This window comes from Hyla sarda, chromosome 5 (assembly GCF_029499605.1).
Source record: "Hyla sarda isolate aHylSar1 chromosome 5, aHylSar1.hap1, whole genome shotgun sequence".
In the NCBI taxonomy this organism is placed as follows: Eukaryota; Metazoa; Chordata; class Amphibia; order Anura; family Hylidae; genus Hyla; species Hyla sarda.
In genome coordinates this window covers 223,630,958-223,653,786 of record NC_079193.1, presented here as the reverse complement: position 1 = coordinate 223,653,786, position 22,829 = coordinate 223,630,958, and the positions used below count along the sequence as shown (strand labels likewise).

The following is a 22,829-nucleotide window of genomic DNA, read 5'->3' as shown; positions in this document are numbered from 1 at the left end:
CCCTTAAGACTTTATCAGGAACAAAATGGTACAACACTTAGATGTACAATTGTGGTATGCACTTATGAGGGCAGAAAAATGCGCTACAGTATGCTTAAAATTTTTTTTGTGTACAACACCAGCCGGTGAGTACTTTTGGCTGTCCTTTCATAGTATCTAGGCCCTTGAGACTTTATCAGGAAAACAATGGTACAACACTTAGATGTACGTATATGAGGGCAGAAAAATGCGCTACAGTAAGCTTAAAAAAGTTTTTGTGCACAACACCAGCAGTAGACACCAGTGCTGCAGCACACAGTCGCTGTGTACTACAGCCAAAATTGCACTTTCTCAATCTAACTCCCTTCCCTATCAGTGCTTCTAGGCAGGATTTGTGCTTGAGCTGAATCCCTGCTGTTCTTCTGTGCAATACACTGCTCTCTGTCCCTCTCTATAATAGAACCCTGTAGACAGTGACAGCAGTAAGAATGCTTTTCTGTGACAAACAAACTTCTCTCTGTCCAACAGAACGCTGACTTGACTAGGAGGTAAATCGATGCTGTAAAAAGCTTTTCTGTGTAATACACAGGGCTGTCCCTATCTATGTCACTGCAGTGTAAGAATGAAGTGACTGGCCGTAATATACAGCCCATTATATAGGGCTGTGACATCACAGGGGTGACTGGCTACTGATAGGCTGCATCCTGCATGTGATTCAGGGTCATCCCGCCTACCTTTGTTCCCGCCTTCCCAGGATTCCTTGCCCCATGTCCTCACATGTGGATACCCCATTTTAGATGCCCTGGAGCCTGGACCCCACTAAATGGAGTCTAATGAAGCGATTTGCGTGATAGAATTCCGGCAATGTTCGCATTCATTGCGAATTGAATTTTCCATGAAATTCTTAACAAATTCGGATTCGTCAGATCTGATTCGCTCATCTCTAGTTTTAAGTATACATATTTATTAAAAATCTTTATTTTTTTTATGAATATAAAGATGAAAAAGCATATCTGGAGGAACATTTTGTGGCTTCACTCACATATGAAGCAGGTCTCAAAGGAATCCAACTATTGCAGCTGATAAAGGAGAGTCATAAACCACAAGTGGTTACATCGTCTGTCACTTGGATGATAAGAATGTTCTCATCTCCATGAATAAAGGTCATACTTTCACATATTCCGCTCTCAATCCATGACAGCTATGCCACCGAATTCCCAAATGAGAGATATTGTGTTTTGACCAATTCACAATTAAAGATAGATTAATTGGGTAATATTTCATGAAGGAGACTTCAGAATGCCTTCACGGAAAGAAGTCAATGTCCTATGAGACTCTAGCATTCATAAATGTTATCTGTTCTTAGATAAATCAATAATTATACTGTACGAATAAATTACTATATGTTGTTCCATTAAAAAGTAATCCTTTATATATTCCTTTTTTACCTGTCCATTATGAAATAATTCCTAAAGATGGCAAAACATGATGTGTTTATGGTTGATTCTTTGAACAAGTTTAAGAGGAGCCTTTAAAAATATATTATAACAAACTTTGGATACTAAATTTCTGGAGTGGAATGTGATCCAGGGATTTATTCTCATTGCCATATTTTGAGTCAGGAAGGATTTTTTTCCTCTAGTATGAGGCAGCTGGTATCTGCCACATAAGATTTTTTCCCTTCCTCTGGATCAACACATCTTAAAATTACAGATAAAGCCTTCAGAGCAGAGCAGTAGTGCCTCTCTTCATGTATACACACAGGACAGTGTATCCTGAAAAAATTTGCTGGGTCATGCAGGGTCATATCCCACCAAAATATATACAAATAGTGTCACAAGAAAATGTTGCAGACTGTTATGAATAATGCAGCGATACAGTGCATGAGTAAAAGCTCAGTCAGTGCTTATACAGTGTTTAAGTGATAGTACAATTAGGTACAAGAATAACAACATCAAGCACAACAGTGCCTAAAGAGCATTTATGGTTGACATTTACAGTGTCAGCCATAGTGACCATACTTCTAATAATGGTGCCCATGCTTTAATGCCTATAATCGTGTTTGATATAGTTAAGTCATAGAGATCCTTTAATGCGACTGTCTAGTGTCAGATAGCTATAATGCCCTGCAGTAGTGTTACATAGCTAAGGACTAAGGAAAAATTCCTTTACTTGACAATATTTTGTCAAATGCACTAAAAAGAATTAGGACTCTCTTCTTGTACTTATTTCTTTTAATAAAGGAGATTTATAGGAGTATAATAAGAGAAAGCATGTGTTGTAGTAAAATAACAAACCCACCCACCACTACTTACCTGTCAAATCCAGCAGTGCTCTAGTGGTCCTGCAATGACATGCTGCATATATATACATGTGTACACTGCAACCAATCTCTGGCTCCAGTGGGGATGCACATGTTAAGGCCTGTAAGGATATCTATATACACTGCTTAAAAAAATAAAGGGGACACTAAGATAACACATCCTAGATCTGAATGAATGAACTAATCGTATGAAATACTTTCGCCTTTACATAGTTGAATGTGCTAACAACAAAATCACACAAAAATTATCAATGGAAATCAAAATTATCAACCCATGGAGGTCTGGATATGGAGTAACACTCAAAATCAAAATGGAAAACCACACTACAGGCTGATCCAACTTTGATGTAATGTCATTAAAACAAGTCAAAATGAGGCTCAGTAGTGTGTGGGGCCTCCATGTGCCCGTATGACCTCCCCACAACGCATGGGCATGCTTCTGATGAGGTGACCTGGACTAAAGCATCCACCAACTCCTGGACAGTCTGTGGTGCAACGTGGCGTTGGTGGATGGAGTGAGACATGATGTCCCAGATGTGCTCAATCGGATTCAGGTCTGGGGAACGGGTGGGCCAGTCCATAGCATCAATGTCTTCCTATTGCAGGAATTGCTGACACACTCCAGCCCCATGAGGTCTAGCATTGCCTTGCATTAGGAGGAACCCAGGGCCAACCACACCAGCATATGGTCTCATAAGGGGTCTGAGGATTTCATCTCGGTACCTAATGGCAGTCAGGCTACCTCTGACAAGCACATGGAGGGTTGTGCAGCATCTCAAAGAAATGCCACCCCACACCATTACTGACCAACCGCCAAACCGGTCATGCTGGAGGATGTTCCAGGCAGCAGAACATTCTCCACGGTGTCTCCAGACTCTGTCACGTCTGTCACATGTGCTCAGTGTGAACTTGCTTTCATCTGTGCAGAGCACAGGGCGCCAGTGTCTGTTTCTGTTTCTGACCATTTGAGTGGACACATGCACATTTGTGGCCTGCTGGAGGTCATTTTCCAGGTCTCTGGCAGTGCTCCTCCTTGCACAAAGGCAGAGGTAGCGGCCCTGCTGCTGGGTTGTTGCCCTCCTACGGCCTCCTCCACATCTCCTGATGTACTGGCCTGTCTCCTGGTAGCGCCTCCATGCTCTGGACACTACGCTGACAGACACAGCAAACCTTCATGCCACAGCTCGCATTGATGTGCCATCCTGCACTACCTGAGCCACTTATGTAGGTTGCAGACTCTGTCTCATTCTACCACTAGAGTGAAAGCACCATCAGCATTCAAAAGTAACCAAAACATCAGCCAGGAAGCATAGGAACTGAGAAGTGGTCTGTGGTCACCACCTGCAGAACCACTCCTTTATTGGAGGTGTCTTGTTAATTGCCTATAATTTCCACCTGTTGTCTGTTCCATTTGCACAACAGCATGTGAAATTGATTGTCAATCAGTGTTGCTTCCTGAGTGGACAGTGTGATTTCACAGAAGTGTGACTGACTTGGAGTTATATTCTGTTGTTTAAGTGTTCCCTTTATTTTTTGAGCAGTGTAGTATGCATGAAGGGGCTCAACCAACATTAGATCAACCTTCTGCAGCTGTAAATGTATAGTAGAACTGGCTGCCCCATGGAGGTCATCATGGCAGAACAAGTAAATGTAGATGGGTGCTGACCATTGGAGTATTGGCAATGGATCTGACAGATAAGTAATAGTTAAATTATCCCTTTATAGTATTTGATGCAGGTTCTTTTATTTAATATACTCAGAAGAAGTATTCAGAAGAAGTATTTTTGTATAAAATCAAGAAACCTACCATCAAGAAACGGACCCTCTAACAACCACCACACCATGACCCAACATCTGAGCTTATAATAAAAAAGCATAGTTATTATACCATTTACATAATGTATAATACTGTTAGCTGATGCAGTCTACAAGCATTGTAAAGTACCTTATTGACTTCTGGATATCTGGTTGTACAATTTTACATAATGTATTGGAAAACCTCAACTATATGTCCATATATCATCTGAATACTAATAAATACATGCAGGGGACATCCATATAGTATGCATGAAAGAGACTCAACCAACAATAGATCCACCATCTGCATGTTGTAAATGTATAGTAGGGTGTCCCTCAAAGGCCGGCCTTTTTGGATAAATAATATTATATGAGCAACAATGGTTTATAATGTTTTATAACAAAGAGATACTGAAGTATAAGGATTTTGGACCTACTCTTAAAGGGGTACTCCGCTGCTCAGCGATTGGAACAAACGGCCACCACGTCCCCTCCCATAGACTTGCATTCAGGGGGCGGGGTGTGACATCAAGAGGGGGCGGGGCTATGACGTCCGGCGCTGGTTACAGCGTTTGGAAAACTTTGTTGCAAACGCTGAGCAGCGGAGTACCCCTTTAAGTTTTCTCCCTCCCTACAACTACTTCGCACCATTGTTTAAAAGATAAAATAAAATGATAAATGATGGAAATTCTTACATTTTAACACTTTTTTCAGTAACTTCGACCATCATCTGCACAGAGAGCACTGGAGGTCAGGAATAGAGCAATGTAATTCCACAGTCTCCGATCGGCAGAACAATTCGTAACAGATGGATGCCTAATTTATATATATAGACTTTATGAAGCTTAGCAGTGAAAGCCACTCAGCTTTTCTAAATCCAATCATCACAGCTAATATTGCTTAAATAATCTTTTACCTTAGTGAAGATAAGTTCTATAACTTTTGGGTGTAGTTAAACTGTATTCAGTTTCAGAATTCTATTTTGCAAGGAAAATACTATTCAGTAACAAATAATTGATAAAATATTTTAGTGTAACAAATCATTCTGAGCTTGTTATATGACCGAGGATTTATCAGATCTTATGCAATATAAGTCAGAGTTTATACTGCGCATTTTCTTGGGGTTTTAACAAGCATTTTTCCATTTCTCTTAAATTAAATGAAAATTACCTTATATGTCCCCCTAAATTATGCATTACAACTGCCCTTCTGTGCAGGGCCCAGAAGGCTAACGGAGGGGCCACATGGGATGTGCTCCCCCCCATCCCCAATTGCCGCTTGCATAAGGAGTTTTCATTGGTCATAAATTATACTGTAGTAAGTAAAGGGTTAATATGCTATGTTTGTATGACTCACGGTGGTGCTGAGTTTTCTTACAGGGCCGGCTGTTGCTGGGCAGATATGAGTGTATCCTGATTGGTGGATTCGCTTTGGCGGGAATTTTGTAAGGGATAAATAACCGGTCATCCTGGCAGCGGTGCTCAGTCCTGTGAAGACAGGAAGAGGATCCGTCGCCCTCCTTCTCTCCCTTGTCACGGCCGTTTTGAGGGGCGTCGCCCAATATTGGGCGGACAGCTATTTAGTCTTGTGGGGGTCACCCAGAATGGTCTGGGCGGACAGTTGGTGGTTATTTGAGAAAATGGGAAGTTGATATTCAGGTTATGGAGTTTTGAGTTGATATTTATATTTATGGTTTTATATGGTAAATTATTTAATAAATTATTTATTTATTTATTTAATTAAATCCCTTCAATAAACGTCCGTGGCCTTTTTATCCAAAATGTTGTTTGTCTTTATTTAGGTTGGGTGGTTGGGTGGTGGTGGTGGTGGTGGTGGGGGGGGGGGGGGGAGGGGTCTCTATCCCATTAAACTGTGAGGCACGGCTAACTGTCTGGTAAGGCCTAGGGTTCCTGCCTGTTCTGGGCATCAGCACAAAGCAGGCACTCAAGCAGAGACTACATGGGTTGTGCCAGCCATGCATTATTAGTGTAGGCTCTGTGCTTAGAATGTGTAAAAGATCTGGGTATATGTCACATGACCATGAGCTCACAGGCCCTGCAGCACAAAACACAAAAAATGCTTCAAATGCAATGAAAGGTATTACAATACCATGGCTGGTGTCAGTGTTCATTCAGACAACTGACAAGTTCGGACAAGTGATGTTTTGGGGTCCATCCCCTTGCTCACGTGTACTGAAGTCAAGTACAATATCTATTTAAATATCTAGTACACACCTGCCTTCAGTAGGCATGAGTAAGGGGGCAGCCCCCAAAATGTTGAGCGTTCGAACAGGTTGTCTGGCTATTTATTACACAGTGTGGTGTAGAAATAAAAAAGAAAAATTCTGTTTCTTTAATGGATAAAACATACCGTATATACTCGAGTATAAGCCGAGTTTTTCAGCACAATTTTTTGGCTTATACTCGGCTTATACTCGAGTGAACTCTCCGCCTGTCAATCCCTTCTCAGTGGTCTTCAACCTGCGGACCTCCAGATGTTGCAAAACTACAACTCCCAGCATGCCTGGACAGCCATCGGCTGGGAGTTGTAGTTTTGAAACATCTGGAGGTCCGCAGGTTGAAGACCACTATAGCCTTCATAATCATCCAGACCCCCCTTTTGTTTTCTACTCACCTCCCCTCGGTGGGAAGGAAGGGTGAGCTGGTCCGGGCCATCTGTGCTGCAGGGACCGTCCGGTGGGGAGGGTTAGTCGTTCCGGGATGGCCATTTTCCCCAGGGGGAGGGGGCCCTCTTCTCTGCGCTCTGGTCCTGCCCCGAACTAGTGACGTTGCCTTGATGACGACGCACAGGGACGTTCATTCGCAGCCTGCACCGGAAGCCGGGAACGACTAACCCTCCCCACCGGACGGTCCTTGCAGCATAGAAGGCCCGGACCAGCTCACCCTTCCTTCCCACCGAGGGGAGGTGAGTAGAAAACTAAAGGGGATGATGACGAAGGCCACAGTGGTCTTCAACCTGCGGACCTCCAGAGGTTTCAAAACTACAACTCCCAGCATGCCCGGGCAGCCATTGGCTGTTCGGGCATGCTGGGAGTTGTAGTTTTGCAACTTCTGGAGGTCCGCAGGTTGAAGACCACTGATGAAGGGATTGACAGGTGGTGATGATGAAGGGGGGGGATGATGAAGGGGGGGGGATGATGACGGGGGTCTGGATGATGACGGAGGTCTGGATGATGACATGGGGGGGATGATGTATTTCCCACCCTAGGCTTATAGTCCAGTCAATAACTTTTCCTTGGTTTTTGGGGTGAAATTAGGGGCCTCGGCTTATATTCGGGTCGGCTTATACTCGAGTATATACGGTCGCATCCATACTATAAGGGTAATCTGTTTTGTACTTGTAAGGATCAGAATATAATATCTTTCTTTAGCTGAAATAGTGAAATGCTCACTTCCATTTACAGAAATTCCTCACGACTTCAATCAGCTCAATAATTAAACATTTTTATTTCTTGTCGAATTACCACAGTTGAAGCCCACGTAGTCTTATGACACCGTCATTTTGCAGAGTGAAAATGAAAACGCTGACTCTTGCTCTTCACACTACACAGTTCAGCCTTTCAAGACAAATAGTTCTATTACTGCTACAACAAGAAAGCTGAGCTTTAGGTGGCTCTATTACATTACCAAATCAGTCTTTACACTTAATATATTTCACTGAAATAGAATCACAGTGACCTAAGCTAAAGTTATAAAAATCCAACATTCTATAGTCTGGAAATGATGTTCATAGTTCAGATCTGAGGAAAGTCAGCAGAGATTAACTAATACAACATTTCTCTATTACACTACAAAGTGATGGGGACGTATATAAAAATGTTGTTGCTGGCTGCACATCAGTTTCTATTGGGTAAGAAAATTGCAAAATATTGTCATTATTTTTAGTGCCACCTAACAAATCAATAGTCAAAAGGGTTAAACAATCTCTTCCTCTTAAAAGCAACCACTATGATAAGCTGACCACAAGAGTTAAAATTAATGGGCTGCCCATGCTCTTCCCCCAAAGATAGGTGTTCCCCATAGCAGCATTCCTCTCTGGCCAATAGTTGGGGGACCTAAATTAGTAACCTTACTTTAGTAAGGGACTTTTGTCATAATAAAAACCTATCGCCAATTTAATTTTCTTTTTTTCGGGGGGTTGGGATTGGGGGCTTCTGGGACACCCAATGATTATGAAAATGGGGGTCCTGTGTTCAGGTGTTTGAATGTCACTGCATTCAAACCCTACGGGGCTACTTGTGATATCCGAGCAAAGTACTTGGCTATCTTCAACAGTTCCCTAGAGTTTGAATAGAGCAGCAGTTAACATAGAGGTACAAAGGACCCCAGTTCTTATAATTAGCGGGGACATGAAACATGTCACAGGTGATAGAGTGTTATTACTGTATAGCAAAAGGCCTTTTCTTCAGAATTGCCTCAGTGGGTTTTCGAGCCCAGACAACTCTTTTAAATGATATATATGGTTGCCTATACAAAGGTGAGTGGGAGGAGCAAGTGTAGCTTTTCTACCAAATCATAGGATCTTAATAACCTTACACACATTGAGACCAAGTGATACTGGATTAAAGGGGTACTACTGTGCCAACAACTTATCCCCTATCTAAAGGATAGGGGATAAGTTAGTTGCCTGATCGGGGACCCCCGTGATCTCACACGCAGCACCCCGCTCTCATCAGGCCCCAGAGCGAACATCCGCTCTGTGTCTGATGACGGGGCCGGTGATTGTGACATCACAGCTCCGCCCTCGTGTGATGTCACGCTTCGCCCCCTCAATGCAAGTCTATGGCAGGGGCGAGACAGCTGTCTCGCCCCCTGCAATAGACTTACATTGAGGGGGCAGAGCGTGATGTCACATGGGGGCGGAGCTGTGACGTCACGATACTCCAGCCCCGTGATCGCTCCGGGGCCTGATGAGAGCGGGGTGCTGCGTGCGAGATCGCGTGGGACCCCGCGCGATCAGGCAACTTATCCTCTATCCTTTAGATAGGGGATAAGTTGTCAGCATGGTAGTACCCCTTTAACCTGGTGGTCTGAAATTGTCTTCAGTGGCTATATAACATTAGGTGTCAGCACTCTGTGCACCCACACACCACATCACTGCAACACTTGGAAGTAGATACTGGCATTTACAGGGTAAGTATTTTGCAACTCATTTGGCTCCTATATAACTGTTTGCTTTGTTGTCTTAAAGGAAAACAAATACACAGAAATAAAAAAAATAAAAAAATAAATAGAATAAACGATTTGTATCCATGTGCACTAGATACATACCATCTGAGGATTTCAATGTAGGATACAGATAGATGCCTGTCTGACATAGGGCCTTGGTGACCCTGTTATGTATTATAGAAAACAAACTGAACAGGAACTATAGAGAATCACCTTACATGAAATGTGGGCCTTATATATTGACATCATTTACAATTTAACATTTGCACAAATCCATCCTACCATCAGCTAAAACTCTGTGTCCAGTGAGTGGAGACACTGACAGGCGCACTCATCAAACCAGGGGAGAAGAGATGGTAGACGGAATAAAGCATGCTGGGCAGGCGGCCCAAAAGTTCACTGTTCATTGACGGAATGCTGAGAGTGCTCAGGACAAGATGCATTGTACAATTCCTTTGTCCTTCCACTGACTTTAAAGTGGTTCTGGAACAATGTAATTAAAGTTCATTTAGCTGGGTTGAACGTCTGTAATATACTCCATCCATCTCAGGGACAGGAGCTATAGAGGCTCATGCGGTTGTATGATGCTGTACGTCCATGAATGAGTAGTAGATATAGGTGTATATTATATACACATCTCCCATGTACAATACGCAGCAAACATACAGTAGGAGTCCATGTTCCTGAGATTGAGCGTGTCGTGCACCAGAGTTTCCTACAAAAATTCCAAAAGAATCCTACTAACTCTCCACTTTACTTAGGAAACCCGAAAAAGGAACAAGGCTGGCAGGGAAAGGGGGCGGGGTCACTGAAAAGGGGGCATGTCCTTGGTTGGACATCAAAATGTCAGAATGTTATATTGAAAACTGCAGACAATGTCATAGGGCAGTGTTTCCCAACCATGGTGCCTCCAGCTGTCGCCAAACTACAACTCCAAGAATGCCTGGACAGTCAAAAGCTGTCCGGGCATGTTTGTAATTGTAGTTTGGCCACAGCTGAAGGCACCCTAGTTGGGAAACACTGTCAAAGGGGGAGATTTATCAGAACCTGTCCAGCTGCCCATAGCAACCAATCAGATTACTTCTTTCATTTTTGAAAAGGCCTCTGATAAATAAAAGAAGCCATCTGATTGGTTGCTATGGGCAACTTAGAAACTTTTCCTCTGGCCAGGTTTTGATAAAGCTCCCCTATAGAGAAGCAGGAAATGCTAGCAGAATTCTTGGGTGTATAGGGAGAGGTATAAGCAGTAGAATGAGGGAAGTGCTCATGCAGCTGTACAGAACACTGGTGAGACCTCACTTGGAGTATTGTGCGCAGTTCTGGAGGCCGTATCTTCATAAAAATATAAATATTTTGGAGAGAGTAAGAGAAGAGCTACTAAACTAGTACATGGATTGCTGGATAAAACTTACCAGGAAAGGTTAAAGGACCTTAACATGTATAGCTTGGGAGAAAGAAGAGACAGAGGGGATATGATAGAGACTTTTAAATACATAAAGGGAATCAACAGGGTAAAGGAGATAAGAGGACATAGTTTAACATTAGAGGGGCAAAGGTTTATGCAGTAATATCAGGAAGTATTACTTTACTGAGAGAGCAGTGGATGCATGGAATAGCCTTCCTTCAGAAGTGGTCGCTGCAAATACAGTGAAGGAGTTTAAACATGCATGGGATAAGCATAAGGCTATCCTTCATATAAGATAGGGACAGGGACTATTCATAGGATTCAGATTATTGGGCAGACTAGATGGGCCAAATGGATCTTATCTGCCGACACATTCTATGTTTCAGAAAGGGTGTAACATACACTGAAAGCCAGTACAAAGTATCACATGATCTCTGTCTCAGTTGAGAGGAGACGGGGTGGACAGAGGATGGTAGGTCACAGCCTATTCCAACAAGGAAAATGGCCCAGTACAGGTAACAATACAGCTGGTCTGGCCATGAGAAGACAAAATATTAATTCTTTTTGCTATCCGGAGTACCCCTTTAAGATATGTAGATGCCAGGTTACTAGTAGTAGCAGCAGTGGCAATGAACACACTATTAATACAGTCTCTATAATTCGGCAGCACAATAGGCAAACATTATACAAGCATCCTAATGAGTACATTGCCTGTCAAGCATTGTTGCTCCATTAATTAAACGAGCGCCTCCGTCTACAGTCTAATTGCATGAATGAGAGAAATAACATACACATGTGAAAGCCAGATCTGATTGACTGTTCTGCCCGCGATTGTCTCCAAGCCGGGGGCACTTCAATTGCCATGGAAACACATCCTTTCATTCAATCCAGCAGAAAAAAAAAAAAAAAAGTATTTTTATGACAACATTTACCTTCCACGTAGCTTAATTCGGCAAAATAAAATTATCTATCTAATCATTGAACTTGATCATTTTTTCTATAATAAGACATTAGACCGTTATATCCCCATTACTCATATAATGGATAATCTCAAAGATATCAACGACAATTGCTGCATCCATTACATTGGCTATGGGTATAATATGACTGGCAAATACCTGGTGAGACAGCAGTCTAACATAAAATATGCTTCTTGCACTGGCAGAATCACAAACATATATATATATATATATATATATATATATATATATATACAACATACAATATGCTTCTTGCACTGGCAGAATCACAAACATATATATATATATATATATATATATATATATACATATATATATATATATATATATATATAACATACAATATGCTTTATTGCACTGGCAGAATCACAAACATATATATATATATATATATATATATAGATATATATATATAAACATACAATATGCTTCTTACACTGGCAGAATCACAAGCATATATATATATATATATATATATATATATATATATATATATATATATATAAAACATACAATATGCTTCTTGCACTGGCAGAATCACAAACACACACACACACACACATATATATATATATAAATATATATATATATATATATATATATATATATATATACATATTTATATATATATATATATATATATATATATATATATAAAATAAACAAATGAAATGTATATAGAAACAATAATAAAAATTTATTTAGTAACAATAATATAGTATATACAAGTATAATATAAACATGTTATATGTTTATAGAAGATAATAACAAGTTTATAGTATTCAGAGGCTACAGTTAAAGGGGTATTCCAGTAAAAAACTGGCTCCAGAAAGTTAAACAGATTTGAAAATTACTTCTATTAAAAAATCTTAATCCTTTCAATAATTATCAGCTGCTGAAGTTGAGTTGTTGTTTTCTGTCTGGCAACAGTGCTCTCTGCTGACATCTTTGCTTGTCTCGGGAACTGCACAGAGTAGAAGAGGTTTGCTATGGGGATTTGCTTCTAAACTGGGTGGTTCCCGAGACACGTGTCATCAGAGAGCACTTAGACAGAAAAGAACAACTCAACTTCAGAAGCTCATAAGTACTGAATGGATTAAGATTTTTTTAATCAAAGTAATTTACAAATCTGTTTAACTTTCTGGAGCCAGCTGATATATAAAAAAATTTTTTTCCTGGATAACCCCTTTAAGCCAGTGTTTCCCAACCAAGGTGCCTCCAGCTGTTGCAAAACTACAACTCCCAGTATGCTCGGACAGCTGTTGGCTGTCCGGGCATGCTGGAAGTTGTAGTTTTGCAACAGCTGGAGGCACCCTGGTTGGGAAATGCTCAGTTAAACAGACAATTAATACAATATTGTACATCTGCTTTATTCTAAAGCAATACAAGTATCATATAAGCATGTTTATAGCACATAATAGTCAACATGTTTCACCTAACACTATAGGCATATTCCAAAGTGGACCATGCAATGCGTTCGGCACCAGTGTAACCATGCCATACAATAGGTAATATGATGAGACAGCACAGATTGCTTATTAACACTTCATCTAAGTACTTCCATTTATCACCTAGTAAATCCACAGCGGTGTTCTTTCATGATACGTCACCCTGCAAACTCCTTTTCCTGGTGGCCTTCCCATATTATTGCCATAGCAGCAGGATAGGAATATTGGCTGGGATATTAAAATTACTATTATTCCATATATATATGTGTATATATATATATATATATATATATATATATATATATATATACACTGGGTCCATGCAGTAGTTTGGTATCAGTATGTGCTGGCCAACTTATCCTTGTTTGTATCTATCTATCTAGCAGTGTGCACCTGTATGCCAGGTCCATATAGTAGTTTCGGTATCAGTAGTGCTGGCCAACTTATCCTTGTTTATCTATCTATATATATTTATTTATATAGCAAGACACACTGAAGCTTCCTTCAACCAATGTCTATGGAAAGAACATGTTGTCAGCACTCCTAAGGGAGCTTTAGGACATTGAATATTATGGGGTCACCTGTCTGGGATCAACCCACATGGCCACATATAACCTTTATTATATATGTAGTTAGGGGGGGACACCTTATATAGACAAGTTGTTAGAAACACTGTCATGCTCCTCTTACACATGAGGACAGTGACCACACACAAACCTTATATGGGAGCTGAATAATTGGGGTTACCTGTCTGGGATCAACATATATGGACACACATAACCTTTATTGTAAATGTATTACAGAAGGATACATTTTATGTAGACAAGTTTTTTTTAGAAACGCTGTCATGCTCCCCTTACACATGAGGACAGTGACTACACACATATTCCTTATATATGCAGTCTGAAGCTTCCTTCAACCAATGTCTATGGAAAGACCATGTTCTCCTGATACAGGAGACAAGTGACAGCTAAAAACTGAGCATATAGGACATTGAATATTTTGAGGTCACCTGTCTGGGATCAATATTTGTGGACACTAATAACCTTCATTGTAAAGGGAGGACACATGTCATATAGACAAGTTTGTAAGAAACACTGTCATGCTCTCCTTACACATGAGGACAGTGACTACACACACATAATTCATCTGGGTGCTGAATATTTAGGGCAGTGTTTTCAACCAGGGTGCCTCCAGCTGTTGCAAAACGACAACTCCCAGCATGCCTGGACAGCCTGCGGCTGATTTAGAGTCACCTGTCTGGGATCAACATAAATGGACACAAAAATCCTCCATTGTATAGGGGGGAACACATGTTAGATAGACCAGTTTGTTAGAGCACACACACACACACACACACACACACATAAACACACACCCAAGCCATATGGGTGCTGAATATTTGGGGTGACCTGTCTGGGATTAATATATATGGACATAAAGAACCTTCATTGTAAATGTAGTCACATAGATAAGTTTGGTATAAACACTGTCATGTTCCCCTTACACATGAGGACAGTGACTACACAGACACACAATTCATCTGGGTGCTGAATATTTAGGGCAGTGTTTCCCAACAAGGGTGCCTCCAGCTGTTGCAAAACTACAACTCCCAGCCTGCAGCTGTCCAGGCATGCTGGTAGTTGTAGTTTGGCAACAGCTGGAGGCACCCTTGTTGGAAAAACTGATTTAGACCTAAACTGATTTAGATTTTCACCTGTCTGGGATCAACATAAATGGACACAAAAATCCTCCATTGTATAGGGGGGAACACATGTCATATAGACAAGTTTGTTAGAGAACACACACATAAACACACACCCATGCCATATGGGTGCAGAATATTTGGGGGTGACCTGTCTGGGATTAATATATATGGACACAAAAAAACCTTCATTGTAAATGTAGTCACATAGATAAGTTTGGTATAAACACTGTCATGTTCCCCTTACACATGAGGACAGTGACTACACACGTTATATGGGTGCTGAATATTTGGGGGTGACCTGTCTGGGATTAATATATATGGACATAAAGAACCTTCATTGTAAATGTGGTCACATAGATAAGTTTGGCATAAACACTGTCATGTTCCCCTTACACATGAGGACAGTGACTACACACGTTATATGGGAGCAGAATATTTGGGGGTGACCTGTCTGGGATTAATATATATGGACACAACAAACCTTCATTGTAAATGTGGTCACATAGATAAGTTTGGTATAAACACTGTCATGTTCCCCTTACACATGAGGACAGTGACTACACACGTTATATGGGTGCTGAATATTTGGGGGTCACCTGTCTGAGATAAACATATATGGACATAAAGAACCTTCATTGTAAATGTGGTCACATAGATAAGTTTGGTATAAACACTGTCATGTTCCCCTTACACATGAGGACAGTGACTACACACGTTATATGGGTGCAGAATATTTGGGGTGACCTGTCTGGGATCAGAACACATTGACACAAAGGCACCAGTGTAGAGACTGCGGTTCAGCACCGGCTGTATGGACAGCTCCTTGAAGACATGATGAGGATGGGTGGGAGGTTCTTCTTACCTGTCTCCAGGTTCAGGGATATCCTCGCTTCAGCCAGATAAGGGGTGTCACTTTTTGACCGGACTCTCCTGATGGGCCGCCGATCAGTCTCCTCCTCTGAAGATGCCGCCATTAAGGGGTGAGCAGTGAACAAGGTTGCCCGGCGAGCTAATGCAGTGGGTAGATCAGTGCCAAAAAAGGGGGACAGGAAGAGAAGGAAGAAGGTGCCGGGGAGGAGGGGGGAGATGGAGGGGAGAGGAAGAGGGGGAGGGGAGGAGAAGAAAAGGCAGAAAGAGACAGGAGCAGAGGAGGAGGAGGGAAACAGAGAAAATACGTTAAGGATTTGAATGTAGATGGGAGCAGGAGGAGAGAGAGAGCAGCCAGGAGCAGGAGGTGAGGAGATCCCTCCCCCAGCCTAGCTGCTGTCACTGCTTACACTGACATGTACTGCCAGACACTGGGCATCCTCTATTGTGTGCAGCATGCGAAGGGTTACTGACTGATTCTGCATGATGGCACCAAAAGGGTTCAGTGGAATAGCTGCTGCATGGCAGAGCTGAGAGGCTGATGTGGCACTGCATGAATGGGCAGATGCTTATAGCTGGGGCTGCTTCTGGACATGATAACATACTGTCCAGGGTGACCCTGCTATCATCCCTTATTACAATGACAATATTTATTTCAATCCTTTTATTTTTTTCTGATGACCTCATCATTTCTCTATTATGTGGCAGATTATTATTATTATTATTATTATTATTATTTTTAGCCTTTCTGGTTAAAAGACTCCATAGGAGATATAGAGTGGGACACAAAATCATTGGGGTGCTCTTTCTATGAGTTCAGTGATATCTATCATATTGTCTGCAACAACATCCTAAGTAGAGATGAGCGAACTTACAGTAAATTCGATTCGTCACAAACTTCTCAGCTCGGCAGTTGATGACTTATCCTGCGTAAATTAGTTCAGCCTTCAGGTGCTCCCGTGGGCTGGAAAAGGTGGAAACAGTCCTAGGAGACTTTCCTAAGAATGTATCCCCCTTTTCCAGCCCACCGGAGCACCTGAAAGCTGAACTAATTTACGCAGGATAAGGCATCAACTGCCGAGCCGAGAAGTTCGTGACGAATCGAATTTACTGTAAGTTCGCTCATCTCTAATCCTAAGCGAGCATAATAATAATACCAATAAAGCAAATCTATAGGCAGCCTCACATGTCAAGGATACCATAATATATACATAGGTCAGTGTTTCCCAACCAGGGTGCCTCCAGCTGTTGCAAAACTACAACTCCCAGCATGCCCGGACAGCCTTCGGCTGTCCGGGCATGCTGGGAGTTGTAGTTTTGCAACAGCTGGAGGCTCCCTGGTTGGGAAACACTGACATAGGTGATAGAAGCAATGGAGGCCTAACTCACTAGGAGTAAATGGTCACACTGTGAGCAAAATATAAAATGCTACATAAATAATATATAGCACAATAATGTGTTCCTGGAAGAAATGTCTAGCTCTTTCTAATTCGTGATCTCTAGAAAAGGTTCTCTAGGAAACGTGGACTTTTGACTTATTAGGAGAACTTGGCCCATAAGGCAAATCAGTATATTGCTTTTAATACATGTGTCGGCAAGCTGGGTGATGGACCTACTTGCTATTGAGTTACAGTTGTCACCATGGTAAAAAAAAGGTAGATGCTGGGAATTGGCTCATAACTCACCTCTACCTGCCCTGATCTTGGCCAGGATCCTGGTCGCAGGGCTTGCTATGAAATATGCGCCATTATCAAAACTCTATCAGTCCAAACTAGGCGGCTATTATGACTACATGGGAACTCCATGCAACCATTGTTTTCTTATCCAACACACAGTAAATATTTTACATAACAATTATTTGCAAATGAGGTTATTCCAGAGTGAGATTATGGCATTCGGATCACCTTAAAGGGGTTATCCGGGAAAAAACTTTTTTCTATATCTATCTATCTATCTATCTATCTATCTATCTATCTATCTATCTATCTATCTATCTCAACTGGCTCCAGAAAGTTAAACAGATTTTTAAATTACTTCTATTAAAAAATCTTAATCCTTTCAGTACTTATGAGCTTCTGAAGTTAAGGTTGTTCTTTTCTGTCTAAGTGCTCTCTGATGACACGTGTCTCGGGAACCGCCCAGTTTAGAAGCAAATTCCCATAGCAAACCTCTTCTAAACTGGGCGGTTCCTGAGACACGTGTCATCAGAGATTACTTAGACAGAAAAGAACAACCTTAACTTCAGAAGCTCATAAGTACTGAAAGGATTAAGATTTTTTAATAGAAGTAATTTACAAATCTGTTCAAATTTCTGGGGCCAGTTGATATATAAAAAAAAAAGTTTTTTTTTTTTCCTGGATAACCCCTTTAAACCATTTATATTTAATTTTCTCTATATTCAATGTTTAACCACTCCAGGCATGTTCAGCTATTTTTGTAGATTTTTGTTTTGTATTTTTTTTTTTTTAACACCAAAAATTCATTTGGATGGTAACATGAAACTAATGTTACCTTACTGTTCCAATACCATATCACTTACCACCCTGTATTGTTCATTTATAATACACATTTCCATTTACATGGCAGAGGACTGGATCAGTTGCAGCTAGAACCCTAATGAGATGTTCCTAGTAATGAAATGGTTTGTACCTATCAAGAGTGGTCCATAGAAGGACAACCAGTGAACCGGCAAAAGCAACATAAACATTCAAGGAATGAGGGCTATCTTGATGGTCTGATACTACAGATCGATCCAAAGCTTGCAGTATATGGGGCTGCACAGCTGCAGATCAGTCCCCCTGCAAAACCCCTACAATGGGAGAATAAGCATCAAAACTGACCAAAAAACAATGGAAGACGTTGTCCTGGTCTAATAAATCATGTTTTCATTTACATGTGTGCACAGCATGGGGTGTGTAGACCTAGGGAAGAAGGGCATCAGTATGCATATAGGAAGAAAGCAGGCTGGTGGGAACAATGTCATGCTCAGGGCAATGTTCTGCTAGGAAACCTTGGTCCAGGTATACATGCACATGTTACATTGATCTGCACTACCTACCTTAACCCCTTCATGACCCAGCCCATTTTCCCCTTCAGGACCTGGGCATTTTTTGTAAATCTGACCACTGTCACTTTAAACATTAATAACTCTGGAATGCTTTTACTTATCATTCTGATTCCGATTTTTTTCGTGACATATTCTACTTTATGTTATTGGTAAAATTTCACTGATATTTGCATCCTTTCTTAGTAAAAAATCAAAAAATTTCAGGAAAATTTAGAAAATTTAGCATTTTTCTAACTTTGAAAGTCTCTGCTTGAAAGGAAAATGGATATTCCAAATAAATTACATATTGATTCACATATACAATATGTCTACTTTGTGTTTGCATAAAAAAATTGACAAGTTTTTACTTTTGGAAGACGCCAGAGGGCTTCAAAGTTCCGCATCAATTTTCCAATTTTTCTCAAGATTTTCAAAATCGTAATTTTTCAGGGCCCAGTTCAGGTTGGAAGTGGATTTTAAGGGTCTTCATATTAGAAATACCCCATAAATGACCCCATTATAAAAACTGCACCCCTCAAAGTATTCAAAATGACATTCAGTAAATGTTTTAACCCTTTAGGTGTTTCACAGGAATAGCAGCAAAGTGAAGGAGAAAATTCTAAATCTTCATTTTTTACACTCGCATTTTCTTGTAGATCCAATTTTTGAATTTTTACAAGGGGTAAAAGGAGAGAAATCACCCTAAAATTTGTAACCCAATTTCTCTCGAGTAAGGAAATACCTCATATGCGTATGTAAAGTGTTCGGCGGGCGCAGTAGAGGGCTCAGAAGGGAAGGAGCGACAATGGGACTTTGGAGAGTGAGTTTTTCTGAAAGGGTTTTTGGGGGGCATGTCCCATTTAGGAAGCCCCTATGGTGCCAGAACAGTGGACCCCCCCACATGTGACCCCATTTTGGAAACTATACCCCTCATGGAATTTAATAAGGGGTGCAGTGAGCATTTACACCCCACTGGCGTTTGACAGATATTTGAAACAGTGGACTGTGCAAATCAAAAATGTTATTTTTCATTTTCACAGACCACTGTTCGAAAAATCTGTCATACACCAGTGGGGTGAAAACGCTCACTGCACCCCTTATTAAATTCCATGAGGGGTGTAGTTTCCAAAATGGGGTCACATATGGATATTTATTGTTTTGCGTTTGTCAGAACTGCTGTAACAATCAGCCACCCCTGTGCAAATCGCCTCAAATGTACATGGTGCACTCTCCCTTCTGGGCCTTGTTGTGCGCCCCCAGAGCACTTTGCGCCCACATATGGGGTATCTCCGTACTCGGGAGAAATTGAATTACAAATTTAGAGGGTCTTTTTTCCCTTTTACCTCTTGTGAAAAGGAAAAGTATAGGGCAACACCAGCATGTCAGTGTAAAAAATTTATTTTTTTACACTAACATGCTGGTGTAGACCCCAACTTAACCTTTTCATAAGGGGTTAAAGAAGAAAAAGCCCCCTCGAATTTGTAAGGCAATTTCTCCCGAGTACGGCGATACCCCATATGTGTCCCAAAACTGTTGCCCTGAAATACGACAGGGCTCCAAAGTGAGAGAGCGCCATGCGCATTTGAGGCCTGAATTAGGGATTTGCATAGGGGTGGACATAGGGGTATTCTACGCCAGTGATTCCCAAACAGGGTGCCTCCAGCTGTTGCAAAACTCCCAGCATGCCTGGACAGTCAATGGCTGTCCGACAATACTGGGAGTTATTATTTTGCAACAGCTGGAGGCTCCGTTTTGGAAACAGTAGCGTACCAGACGTTTTTCATTTTTTTGGGGAGGGGAGGGGGGCTGTGTAGGGGTATGTGTATATGTAGTGTTTTTTACTTTTTATTTTATTTTGTGTTAGTGTAGTGTTTTTATGGTACAGTCACATGGGCAGAGGTTCACAGCAAGTTTGCCGCTGGAAGTTTGAGCTGCAGCGCAAAATTTGCGCCATCTCAAACTTGCAGCACTCACTGTAAACCTCCGCCCATGTGAGTGTACCCTGTACATTCACATTGGGGGGAGGGGGCAAACATCCAGCTGTTGCAAACTCCGAGCATGCCCTTTGGCTGTCCGTGCATGCTGGGAGTTGTAGTTTTGCAACAGCTGGAGGAACACTGGTTTGGAAACACTAAGTTAAGTAATAAACTTTCAAGTGTTTTGCAACCAAACTTAGTGTTTCCATACCAGTGTGCCTCCAGCTGTTGCAAAACTACAACTCCCAGCATGAATGGTCTGTCAGCGCATGCTGGGAGTTATAGTTTTGCAACAATTGCAATAGCTGGAGGCACTGAGGTAGGAAACGGACAATGTTTCCCAACTAGTGTGCCTCCAGTTGTTGCAAAACTACAACTCCCAGCATGCCCAGACTGCCCAGGCATGCTGGAAGTTGTAGTTCGGCAATATCTGAAGGATCAGATGTTGCCGAACTACAACTTCCAGCATGCTTGGGCAGTCTGGGCATGCTGGGAGTTGTAGTTTTGCAACATCTGGAGGTCCACAGTTTGGAGACCACTGTATAATGGTCTCCAATCTGTGCTCTTCCAGATGTTAGAGAACTACAACTCCCAGCATGCCTGGACAGACTGAGCATGCTGAGATTTGTAGTTTTGCAACATCTGGAAGAGCACAGATTGGAGACCATTATACAGTGGTCTCCAAATTGAGGACCTCCAGATGTTGCAAAACTACAACTCCCAGCATGCCCAGAAAGCCAAAGGCTGTCTGGGCATGCTGGGAGTTGCAGTTTTGAAACTCCTAGAGGCACCAGTGAGATCGCTTTACGGCGATCTCACTGCTGCCAATGAAGATGCCGCACTGCTGCCAGAAACTCACCTCCGGGACGCAGCACCGCCGGGACCGCATGGAGGACGTCGCTCGCGCCGGGACCGCTCGGGACACCGCTCGGACGGGTAAGTGACGCCGGGGGACGGGTCAGGGACACTTAGCAGAGCGGTGTGTGTCCCGATCCCCGTGATCAGGACTCACACACCGCGCTGCTAAGTATTCTGATAGCGAAACGCTGCTATCAGCTAGTCAGATTTGATCAGCTGATAGCAGCGATCGCAGGGGGGTGGGGGATGAAACCCCCCGTGGTCGCATGGTAAGATGGCTGGCTATCAGTGATAGCCACCATCTTTCCGTGCTCTGCGGGATGCCGCGAGTAGCGGCAAAAATGTTCAAGACGTACCTGTATGTCATGGGTCGGGAACACCTTGCCACCCATGACGTACAGGTATGTCATAGGTCGGGAAGGGGTTAAAGGGATATTCCAGGAAAAACTTTTTTTTTATATATATATCAACTGTCTCCAGAAAGTTAAACAGATTTGTAAATTACTTCTATTAAAAAATCTTAATCCTTCCAATGATTATCAGCTGCTGAAGTTGAGTTGTTCTTTTCTGTCTGACAACAGGGCTCTCTGCTGACATCTCTGCTAGTCTCGGGAACTGCACAGAGTAGAATAGGTTTGCTATGGTGATTTGCTTCTACTCTGGACAGTCCCCGAGACAGGTGTCATCAGAGAGCACTTAGACAGAAAAGAACAACTCAACCTCAGCAGCTCATAAGTACTGAAAGGATTAAGATTTTTTAATAGAAGTCATTTACAAATCTGTTTAACTTTCTAGAGCCAGTTGATATATGAAAAAAAAAAAGTTTTTTTTTCCTGGATAACCCCTTTAACCCCTTAAGGACCAAGGACGTACTGGTACGTCTTTGCTCCTGCTCTCCTGATATAACGCAGGGCTACACGGTAACCCCGCATCATATCACGGCGGGCCCGGTGTCATAGTGAAACCGGGACCCGCCGCTAATAGCGCGCAGCGCCGATCACGACGCCGCACGCTATTAACCCTTTAGCCGCGCTCTCAGAGCTGAGCCGCGCGGCTAAAACCGAAAGTGAAAGCTGCCGGTTAACTCAGTGGGCTGTTCGGGATAGCCGCAGCGAAATCGCGGCATCCCGAACAGCTTACAGGACAGCGGGAGGGCCCCTACCTGCCTCCACGCTGTCCGATCGCCGAATGACTGCTCAGTGCCTGAGATCATGCGGCAGAATCGTCGATCACTGATTTCCTATGAGAAACCA

General features: G+C 42.1%; 1 protein-coding gene across 4 annotated transcripts in view; it reads right to left on the bottom strand.

The window, feature by feature from the left end:
• PHACTR1 (phosphatase and actin regulator 1) overlaps positions 1–22,829 on the bottom strand; it is a 401,179-nt gene that overhangs the window by 330,722 nt on the left and 47,628 nt on the right. For 3 of the 4 annotated variants that reach the window (XM_056521185.1, XM_056521189.1, XM_056521184.1), the window contains exon 3: positions 15,692–15,838. In XM_056521185.1, the coding sequence (XP_056377160.1) occupies positions 15,692–15,838 (147 nt within the window). Of the gene's footprint in view, positions 1–15,691; positions 15,943–22,829 lie in introns of those variants that run through there. The other variant, XM_056521186.1, reaches the window with a different exon arrangement.